The sequence below is a fragment of the Schistocerca nitens genome, chromosome 2 (assembly GCF_023898315.1).
Source record: "Schistocerca nitens isolate TAMUIC-IGC-003100 chromosome 2, iqSchNite1.1, whole genome shotgun sequence".
In the NCBI taxonomy this organism is placed as follows: Eukaryota; Metazoa; Arthropoda; class Insecta; order Orthoptera; family Acrididae; genus Schistocerca; species Schistocerca nitens.
In genome coordinates, this window is record NC_064615.1 from 627,544,773 (window position 1) to 627,556,783 (window position 12,011).

Genomic DNA, 12,011 nt, shown 5'->3' on the forward strand with positions numbered 1-12,011 from the left:
GAAACAAATTTGTACCTCTGAATCCCTGAAGATGTGGCTCTGACGCTGCGAAACTAGTTGGATCATAAACAAATATTTATCATATAGATAAAGCTGTCTTTATCATCGTGATACAATTCTACAGCTTTGAATGAGCACAACACAAAATTTGCAAAGGCTTGTGAGTGAATGTTTGTGGAAAGCTCTATTCGAAGAGCTAATCCAAAACAAGCTCAGTTAATTGACAACCATGCAACATTTATGAAACAATGTCAGAATCACGAAGAAATCAGAACCAGTAAGAATTTCTTACAGAAGGTCTTGAGTACAGGGCAGAGCAGGGCATAGGTACAGCGGACGTATACAGGGTGTTACAAAAAGGTACGGCCAAACTTTCAGGAAACATTCCTCACACACAAAGAAAGAAAATATGTTATGTGGACATGTGTCCGGAAACCCTTACTTTCCACGTTAAAGCTCATTTTATTACTTCTCTTCAAATAACATTAATCATGGAATGGAAACACACTGCAACAGAACGTACCAGCGTGACTTCAAACACTTTGTTACAGGAAATGTTCAAAATGTCCTCCGTTAGCGAGGATACATGCATCCACCCTCCGTCGCGTGGAATCGCTGACGCGCTGATGCAGACCTGGAGAATAGCGTATTGTATCACAGCCGTCCACAATACGAGCACGAAGAGTCTCTACATTTGGTACCTGGGTTGCATAGACAAGAGCTTTCAAATGCCCCCATAAATGAAAGTCAAGAGGGTTGAGGTCAGGAGAGCGTGGAGGCCATGGAATTGGTCCGCCTCTACCAATCCATCGGTCACCGAATCTGTTGTTGAGAAGCGTACGAACACTTCGACTGAAATGTGCAGGAGCTCCATCGTGCATGAACCACATGTTGTGTCGTACTTGTAAAGGCACATGTTCTAGCAGCACAGGTAGAGTATCCCGTATGAAATCATGGCGATGAATCGAGGAAGTACAGTACATACTGACGAAACTAAAATGAGCTCTAACATGGAAAATTAGCGTTTCCGGACACATGTCCACATAACATCTTTTCTTTATTTGTGTGTGAGGAATGTTTCCTGAAAGTTTGGCCGTACCTTTTTGTAACACTCTGTATGTAACAAATCCTAGCCTTTTCCAACTGCAGTTGCTAGCCATTGTAACAGAACTAAAACAGCAGAAGCTACAGTAGCAACCTTTCTCCCACTCCATTCCGGTCAACAGACAGACAAAGCCACTATTAGTCTATCTCTACCGTTTCTCATTTTTCAAAACGTCCCAAGATGCTAAAAATTACGTTTCTACTTTATCTGACTATTTACTGAGGAGGATAACAAGATAGATGGGAAGACAAAACAGTGGAAAGCAAACAAGCATGTCACTGAAAGAAATACTGGGAGAGCTCAGGAAGAAGAACGTTGTATTGAGGTAGGAAACCTTTGGTAAGAAATGCTTATTTACTGCGTGTGGCGCACACCGTATAACGACAACGTAGCTCATAGTAATTGTTCAACGTGATGACCGCCAGTATTGTTGCCTGCATGACAATGGCCCATGAAGTTCTGCCAACTTTCTCAAAGATCCCTGCTGTCTGCACTACCAGGAGACAGGCAGCGTGGACGTTACCAAGTAGGTCTTCATCCGTTTCTACTTCTGTTTCATACACTGTCTTGATGTACTCCCAAAGGAAAAAGTCCTAAGGTGTGAGATCCGGCGCTGGCCATGGGGCAGGATCTCTCCCTCCAATTCAGTGATGAGGGTTCGTGTCGTTCAGACGATCGCGGACAGTAACATCAAAGTGGGCTGGTGCACCGTCGTGTTGAAACCACATCCTTTTGCGGACAACAACGGGTGCAGTCTTCAAGAACTGTGACCTCTCGCAGGAAAATCAGCTAAAGTGGACCAGTCAAATGTCGCTTTAAACAGTTACTATGAGCTAAATTGTTGTGCGGTGTACGCTATGTATGTCCATAACACAATTAATATGCATATCCGACCACTGGTTCCCTATACCAATATAATCAGTTGTGGACCCACTATCACCTGTTTCAATTTGACCCAGAAGATTTGAGACATCCTGTATACAGATTGTCTCTCCTAAGCGCCGTTATGTCCATTTTGTCTAGTGTTTCGACAGATATTTGCAGTTCCATTCTTTCCATGTGTAACTGGAGTCAGGTCAAACAAATACTGCTCATCACATGTTTCATGCAACTTGCAGTGTCAGCAGTGTCAGCTTATTTCCCATTACAAACAAAAACGTCTCGATTGTCGTAGTTTACGAGCCCATTCGGTAAATCGTTCCCAAGTTAGTATAGTGCGATACTCGGTTTAGAGATATATATATATATATTAATAGGGACAGTAAAAAACAGTAAAACCTTTGCTCGCCACCACTTCGTTGGACGACTTAATGCCGTCTCGTGTGAGGCCATGCAGCAGCGCTACTCAGTCGCTACAGGAGTACTGGTTAATCTTAGTGTTTTAGTGTCCTTATTAATACATATCGCTGAACAGAATATCGTGCTAGACTAACTTAGCTCGCTGTATAGAATGGGTATGTGAAATTCCACCTCTGGAATAATTTCGTTTGTAACTGGAAACAAATCGAGGATTTCCGTTGGCACTGGGCGTCGAATGAAACTTGTGAAGAACAATATTTGTTTGAGACGACTCCATCTATACAGAGCAAAAGCTAAATGGCAAATATCTGCCGAAAAGCTAGAGAAAATGCGCCAGGCGACTCTTAGGAGAGACATCCTGTTTACAATGTGTGTTCAGAAACAGTCTGAAAAGCTTTTAAGGGTTCTGCAGGGTAGGGTGCGGTGAGAAACAGTTGTTTAGAAAAAAAAATTCGGTAGGTTGCGCCGTCTCCGAATAAATTAGCGCTGAAGTTAGGCAATAAGGCCGTTGCGCGTGCAAATTCAAGTGGTCTGCCTGACACAGTTAGTGTCAGTTGTTCTCATGGCGTAGATGACAGCGCACGACATTGCTCGGATTCTACATCTACATCTACGTGATTACTCTTCAATTCACAACTAAGTGCCTAGCAGAGGGTTCGATGCACCACCTTCAAGCTGTCTCTCTACCTCCGCCGGCCGCTGTCGCCGAGCTGTTCTAGGCGCAACAGTCTGGAACCGAGCGACCGCTACGGTCGCAGGTTCGAATCCTGCCTCGGGCATGGATGTTTGTGATGTCCTTAGGTTAGTTAGGTTTAAGTAGTTCTAAGTTCTAGGGGACTGATGACTTCAGAAGTTAAGTCCCATAGCGCTCAGAGCCATTTTTTTTCTACCGTTCCACTCTCGAACGAGACGCGGGAGAAACGAGCACCTAAATTTTTCTGTGCGAGCCCTGCTTTCTCTTATTTTATCGTGATGGTCATTTCTCCCTATGTAGTTGGGTCCAACAGAATGTTTTCCCGGTCGGAGGAGAAGACTGGTGAATGAAATTTCATGAGAAGATCCCGTTCCAACGAAACACGCCTTTGTTTTAATGATTGCCACTCCAATTCACGTATCATGTCTGTGATACTATCTCCCCTACTACGCTGCCCTTCTTTGTACTTTTTCGATGTTGTCCGTCAGTCCCACCTGATGCGGACCCCACACCACACATCAATACTCCAGAATAGGGCGGACAAGCGTGGTGTAAGCAGTCTCTTTAGTAGACCTGTTGCACCTTCTAACTGTTCTGCCAATGAATCGAAGTCTTTGGTTTGCTCTATCCACAGTTTTATCTATGTGATCGTTCCAATTTACGTTATTTGTAGTTGTAATCCCTAAGTATTTAGTTGAATTTACAGCCTTCAGATTTGTGTGGCTTATCGCGTAATCGAAATTTAGTTGATTTCTTTTAGTACTCATGTGAATAACTTCACACTTTTCTTTATTCAGGGTCAATTGCCACTTTTCACACCATACAGATATATTATCTATATGATTTTGCAAGTCGTTTTGATCATCTGATGATTTTAAAGGCGATAAATGACAGCATCATCTGCAAACAATCTAAGACGGCTACTCAGATTGTCTCCTATGTCGTTAATACAGATCAGGAACAATAGAGGGCCTATAACACTTACTTGGGGAACGCCGGATATTACTTCTGTTTTACTCGATGACTTTCCGTCTATTAGTACGAACTGTGACCTTTCCGACAGGAGATCACGAATCCAGTCGCACAACTGCGGTGATACTCCGTAGGCACGCAGTTTTGTTAGAAGACGCTTATGAGGAACGGTATCGAAAGCCTTGTGGAAATCTAAAAATATGGAATCAATTTGACATCCCCTGTCAATAGCACTTATTATTTCATGGGGATAAAGAGCTAGAAATGTTTCACAAGAACGATATTTTCTGAAATTGTGCTGACTATTGTGAATCCTTACTACCGTCCTATGTCCAGTTTTGGTATCGCTTTCTTGTTCAGTTTTGGGAAAGCCGCTTGGATTTGCTTGTGCGACAACTTCATGGGCTAACGTCAGCGCTAATTAACTCGGAAGCGGCGCAATAAGCCGAATTTTTTTCTTAATAATTATTTCTCGGCGCAACCTACGCTGTAACACCAGTACAAAGTTTTCGGATTATTTCTGACCAACCTGCATAGAATAAAATCACATATTTTCAAAATTTGCAAATTGCAGAGTACCACTTATACAAGACCCGCTTACTGCTCGGGAACTAGAGGAACACTTGTTAGGAGAGGAAAATTGTTTCGTCTTTCACGTGTGACTCACCGAGCACGCCGAGGCGGTAGTTGAGCGTGACGAGGACGACGGCTGCGTGCATGAGCACGTCGGGCCCGTAGCAGTCTGCGCTGCCGCTGCCCCAGACGAAGCCGCCGCCGTGCAGCCACACCATCACCGCCAGCCGCCCGCCGTCCCCCGGCACCCGCTGCCGACAACGCACACAAAATCAACCAGCGCGCCACGATACGCCCTCAAAACTGTGGCAGTACACGTTCCAATCGTGTCATAATGTTACGACACCAGATGAATGCAGCGAAATGCAGGAGGCCTTGCAAGACTTCCAAATAAAAGTTATCCTTTACGTCATTGCTTCCGAGGATATGACAGCGCCATTGGCTGTGAAAGCTATGCAGTTCAGGCACTCATCGCAGAGTCGTAACGAGCACCCACATCGAATCTTCATGCGACGTCCATTGGCGCAGTAGGAAGTGCTTTGCTGCCGCTTAGTTGATCGCTGACCTTTAGCACTACGATAAATGTGCTGGATGGCAGCTGGGAAAGATTCAGCTAACTGTAGCGAGCGAGGTGGCGCAGTGGTTAGCACAATGAATTCGAATTCGGGAGGACGACTATTCAAAGCCGCGTCCTATCATCCTGATTTAGGCTTTCCGTGATTTTCCTAAATCGCTTCAGGCAGATGCCGGGATGGTTGGTTTGAAAGGGCACGGCCGACTTCCTTCCCCATCTTTCCCTAATCTGATGGGACCGATGACGTCCAATGGCTCTGAGCACTATGGGACTTCACATCTATGGTCATCAGTCCCCTAGAACTTAGAACTACTTAAACCTAACTAACCTAAGGACAACACACAACACCCAGTCATCACGAGGCAGAGAAAATCCCTGACCCCGCCGGGAATCGAACCCGGGAACCCGGGCGTGGGAAGCGAGAACGCTACCGCACGATCACGAGCTGCGGACCCGATGACGTCGCTGTTTGGTGCCGTCCCTCAAATCAACCAACCAATCAACTAACTGTTTGGGATGCCGAGACACTTTTCCACTGAGTGAGAGTGGAAAACTGAATAAAATTGTGGTGTCGCCCAAAGATTGCGGTGCGTCGCCAACGCACATCGATACCAAAGACATTAGCGATAACTCTCTGCAATCCGCAACGACGAATGGGAGGGGCTAAAGAAGACACGCCCTCTCTTCAGCACTGCCGAGCCCTCGCACGGAGGTCAATTTAGCGTGGAAGCACTCTACCACATTTTGTGACCTCAGCTGAAGCTTTCAGTATCATCCAGTAAGACTAGAGTTATTCAAGTAACAGATGTAGATATACTTTTGTAAATACTGAACATTGTTCTTCAGGAGAAGAGTTTGTGATTGTATGCATCAAGGGATACTTTAATAGTCAATGTCAGTTGTAAATTAGCAAGCACTCCTGTCGCAAACGACTGTATCAAGTTAAGTAAATGTAGAAATAAAGGAATTAAAAACATTAGCTGCCATTGGGCACAGATTTATATCAATAGAGCAAGTTGAAAATTTCTACCAGACTGGGATTCGAACCTGAGTTTCCTGCTTAGTAGGCAGATGCACTGACCGCTACGCCATCCAGACAGGGTGGTCCCCAGAACCGCTGGGACTGTACCAGCAGACCTACCGTCAGACCCAAATTGTCGACTTATACCGCACACTACTGATGTAGCGCCCCTGCTTATTTGCATCATTACTTGTGGCATCTCGCCTATATGCTTTACAGTTTGACCTTGGTGTGCATCTGCACTGAAGGGATCATTGGTCATCTTCACCTTAATTTTATGTGGTATCTGTTCGTTTGCACATGTCAGAAAGAACAGACACCATTTTGATCCTAAAGCACTATAAATCAACACACAAAGGAATTAAAAACATTAGCTGCCAGTGGACATTAATTTATATCAGTGGGACAACTTGAAAATTTGATAATGAGCAGTTGCACTGCGTCTTGTGGTGTAGGTTGACAATATGGATTTGACAAGAGGCATGCTGGGGTAGTCCCAACGACTGTGTTGACCACTGTGTTGTGTGGTGTAGCGGTCAGCGCATCTTCCTCGTAAGCAGAAGACCTGGGTTCGAAAGCCGATCGAGCACAAAGTTTCAACTTGCCCATTGACATAAATCAATGTCCACTGGCAGCTAATGTCTTTCATTCCTTCGTGTTTTCATTCATAGTGGCTGCAGGATCAAAATAGTGTCTGTTCTTTCGGAAATGTCCATAAGAACAGACACCACTTATAATTAAGGCGAAGAAGAACAGGCACCACATATAGATTTAAGGAATTTTATTATGCATTCATGTAATAAAGTGAACTAATATTTCGTGTCTTGGCCGGCCGGAGTAACCGAGCGGTTCTAGGCACTTCAGTCTGGAACCGCGCGACCGCTACGGTCGCAGGTTCGAATCCTGCCTCGGGCATGGATGTGTGTGATGTCCTTAGGTTAATTAGGTTTAAGTAGTTCTAAGTTCTAGGGGACTGATGACCTCAGAAGTTAAGTCCCATAGTGCTCAGAACCATTTGAACCATTTGAACCATTTCGTATCTTGTATTTCCAGTGAGTCATCTCCCAGAGTTATCAAAGACCCACAGTTATGGAAGTTTTCGTCTGGTCATAACAAAAATCATTTATAATGGCGCGACAAATTATTTCATACGAGTATGAGAGGCCCATAAACAAATTTTACAGTACTTTTCCACACACTATAAATACAGGACGTTGCAGGAGGAGTGGTCAATATTCAGGGATAAGGTAGGAACTTGGTTCAAGAATCATGAGAGAAGGTTGTATACATGGAAGAATCCTGGAGATACCAGAAGGTATCAGAAGGATTATATAATGGTAAGACAGAGATTTAGGAACCAGGTTTTAAATTGTAAGACATTTCCAGGGGCAGATGTGGACTCTGACCACAATCTGTTAGTTATGAACTGTAGATTAAAACTGAAGAAACTGCAAAAAGGTGGGAATTTAAGGAGATGGTACCTGGATAAACTGAAAGAACCAGAGGTTGTAGAGAGTTTCAGGGAGAGCATAAGGGAACAATTGTCAGGAATGGGGGAAAGAAATACAGTAGAGGAAGAATGGATAGCTCTGAGAGATGAAGTAGTGAAGGTAGCAGAGGATTAGGTAGGTAAAAAGACGAGGGCTAGTAGAAATCCTTGGGTAACAGAAGAAATGTTGAATTTAATTGATGAAAGGAGAAAACATAAAAACGCAGTAAATGAAGCAGGCAAAAGGGAATACAAACGTCTCAAAAATGAGATCGACAGGAAGTGCAAAATTGCTAAGCAGGGATGGCTAGAGGACAAATGTAAGGATGCAGAGGCTTACCTCACTAGGGGTAAGATAGATACTGCCTACAGGAAAATTAAAGAGACCTTTGGAGAAAAGAGAGCCACTTGTATGAATATCAAGAGCTCAGATGAAAACCCAGTTCTAAGCAAAGAAGGAGTATATAGAAGGTCTATACAAGGGGGATGTACTTGAGGACAATATTATGGAGATGGAAGAGGATGTAGATGAAGATGAAATGGGAGATACGATACTGCGTGAAGAGTTTGACAGAGCACTGAAAGACCTGAGTCGAAACAAGGCCCCGGGAGTAGACAACATTCCATTGGAACTACTGACAACCTTGGGAGAGCCAGTCCTGACAAAACTCTACCATCTGGTGGGCAAGATGTATGAGACAGGCGAAATACCCTCAGACTTCAAGAAAAATATAATTATTCCAATATCAAGGAAAGCAGGTGTTGAAAGATGTGAAAATTATCCAACTATCACTTTAATAAGTCACAGCTGCAAAATACTAACGCGAATTCTTTACAGACGAATGGAAAAACTGGTAGAAGCCGACCTCGGCGAAGATCAGTTTGGATTCCGTAGAAATGCTGGAACACGTGAGGCAATACTGACCCTACGACTTATCTTAGAAAATAGATTAAGGAAAGGCAAACCTACATTTCTAGCATTTGTAGACTTAGAGAAAGCTTTTGACAATGTTGACTGAAATACTCTCTTTCAAATTCTATAGGTGGCAGGGGTAAAATACAGGGAGCGAAAGGCTATTTACAGTTTTTACAGAAACCAGATGGCAGTTATGAGAGTCGAGGGGCATGAAAGGGAAGCAGTGGTTGAGAAGGGAGTGAGACAGGGTTGTAGCCTCTCCCCGATGTTATTCAATCTGTATATTGAGCAAGCAGTAAAGGAAACAAAATAAAAATTCGGAGTAGGTATTGAAGTCCATGACATTGTAATTCTGTCAGAGACAGCAAAGGACTTGGAAGAGCAGTTGAACGGAATGGACAGTGTCTTGAAAGGAGGATATAAGATGAACATCAACAAAAGCAAAACGAGGATAATGGAATGTAGTCGAATTAAGTCGGGTGATGCTGAGGGAATTTGATTAGGAAATGAGACACTTAAAGTAGTAAAGGAGTTTTGCTATTTGGGGAGCAAAATAACCGATGATGGTCGAAGTAGAGAATATATAACATGTAGACTGGCACTGGAAAGCGTTTCTGAAGAGAGAAATTTGTTAATATCGAGTATAGATTTAAGTGTCAGGAAGTGGTTTCTGAAAGTATTTGTATGGAGTGTAGCCATGTATGGAAGTGAAACATGGACGATAAATAGTTTGGACAAGAAGAGAATAGAAGCTTTCGAAATGTGGTGCTACAGAAGAATGCTGAAGATTAGATGGGTAGATCACATAACTAATGAGGGGGTACTGAATAGAATTGGGGAGAAGAGGAGTTTGTGGCACAACTTGACAAGAAGAAGGGACCGGTTGGTAGGACATGTTCTGAGGCATCAAGGGATCACAAATTTAGCATTGGAGGGCAACGTGGAGAGTAAAAATCGTAGAGGGAGACCAAGAGATGAATACACTAAGCAGATTCAGAAGGATGTAGGTTGCAGTAAGTACTGGGAAATGAAGAATTTTGCACAGGATAGAGTAGCGTGGAGAGCTGCATCAAACCAGTCTCAGGATTGAAGACAACAACAACAACAACAAGGTAGGAACGCTCATGCCCCACTCAGAATGGTTTCCGAGTTAGAACAAATTTTTAATATTCATTTGTTTTTGCGCTAATGGCGTGCACGTTCTGTGTGTGGCTTACCCTAATTGCTAGATTGTTCGTTTTAGTACAGTTAACTGATCACCGAGATCGCCAGCCCTTACGCCATTAGATTTGCATTTATGGGGCTGAATGAAGCCTGAGTGGTACAAGAGAAATGTGATTACGCGAGATGAACTGCTTGGTGGCATCGTGAACGCTGGTGCCCTCATTAGATAACGTGCTGAGGCAATCAGACAAGCAATACATATTCTGCCAAGAGCGCGGAAAAGCGCTGGAAGTGAAGGTGGGACATTCGAGAGTTAATTGTGAACTTTACAACAGGTGTAATGTGACGTGCGCGATAGTATTAGAGGTGAATATGTTAAAAATACGTATTGTTCAATTGATACTCCGTAAAATGTGTGATGTTTGCTGACAGTTGCACGTGTGTAAGCCTGATAATGTATTGAAAATTACAGAAAATAAATAACAATGTACATTAAATGCATTCTGTCTCGAAAGCCGTTCCGAGTGCCGAATAGGCCACGTATCCACACGAAGTTTCTTTCTTCGAGGGATCGTTCCTGTCATACCTCTGAATTGCTCATCCAGTTACAGGGGACCTACATTTTAACCCGGAATCCTAATGACGGTGAAAGACGTAGTTGTGACATTAACAATCACTGTTAGCGGCGAAAGAAGTGATAAGCGAGGGATAAAAATCCCGGAACTGACCGGTGATCGAATCCATATCTATTCACACCGCACTCGACGACTGGTGTTTCGGTTGACGAATTTTTTCATGTTGGACGCACCACTATTTAAAGTAAAATCTCGGTAAATTTTGTGTATTAAAAATCGTGTGCATGGTGAGTTCCGAAAATGCATACGGACAAATAGGAAGGAATGTAAAGCGGACGAGCGTCCTCTGAACGATATCGACAACATGGAAATGATTTGTTTTCTCACATTATTGCAGGTGACGAGATGTCGATATCCATAAATCAACATCCAATTTAAACAACTGTCAGTGCAATGGAGCCGTTCAAGTTCGTCAGAACCGAAAAAATTGTCTCCTCCCTTGAGTCGATAAATAATAGACATGGTTTTCTGGGACGAAAAGGGAATTGTTTCTTTTGCTTCCATAGAATGTGTGTCAACAGTTACAGCTGATATTTATTGCGAATCACTCACCAGGCTCAGACGAGCCATGCAAAGCCGGGATAGTACTCCACCAAGACATTTTAAATAGTTCCGTAATATTGACGCTTATCAGCAAGTGCCTTCTACGAAATAGGAGTTATTAAATTTCTCTTGATGTCAGAGGGTATTTCACCTGTCTCATATATCTTATATGCCACTTGGAATAGTTTTGCCATGATATGCTCTCTCAAGGATACAAATAATTCTGAGTGAATGCCATCTACTTCAGGAGCCTTGTCTCGACGAATACCGTAGAGATTGATTTTATTCCTAGCATAAAAGCTACGTCATCACAGTAACTGTGGAAGTCTGCCGCAATTTGATTGGAAGCAGTACTCTGTCAAATTCTTCTCGCAGTATCATATCTCTCGTGTCATCTTCATCTACTTCCTCTCCCCTCTCTACAATATTTTCTTCAAGTTTATTTCCCTTGTATGGCCCTCCTTTACCTTCTTTGCTTGTTTATTATCTGTTCTACACAAGTTGCTTTACTTACCGTATAGACGGCCACTTTCTTTCCCTCATCTACATCTACATCAGACTCTGCAAGCCACATAATGGTGTGCGGCGGAGGGTACTTTCGGTACCACTATCTGATCCCTACAACCTTGTTCCACTCGCGAATAGTGAGTGGGAAGAATGATTGTCGGTAAGCCTCTGTACTGGCTCTAATTTCTCGAATTTTCTCCTCGTGGTCAATACGCGAGATGTATGTTGGGGGAAGTAATATGTTGTCCGACTCCTCATGAAAGTGCTGTCCGGAAGTTTCAGTAGTAAATCTCTCTGTGAATGACAACGCCTCTCTTGTAACGCTCTCTCGCCAGCTAAACGATCCCGTGAAGAAACGCGCCGCTCTTCGTTGGATCCTCTCTATCTCCTCTATCAGTCTTATCTAATAGGGATCCCAGATACATAAACAGTAGTCAAGAATCGGGCAAACAAGCGCCTTATAAGCCACTTCTTTCTTGGATGAGTACATTTCCTTTAGATTCTTCCGATGAATCTGAG

General features: G+C 43.4%; 1 protein-coding gene across 1 annotated transcript in view; it reads right to left on the minus strand.

The window, feature by feature from the left end:
• The window catches only part of LOC126236723 (esterase FE4-like), a 426,111-nt gene that overhangs the window by 160,550 nt on the left and 253,550 nt on the right, over window positions 1-12,011 (minus strand). Inside the window, exon 4 of the mRNA XM_049946247.1 lies at window positions 4,738-4,894. Coding sequence (XP_049802204.1) covers window positions 4,738-4,894 — 157 coding nt within the window. The remainder of the gene's footprint in view (window positions 1-4,737; window positions 4,895-12,011) is intronic.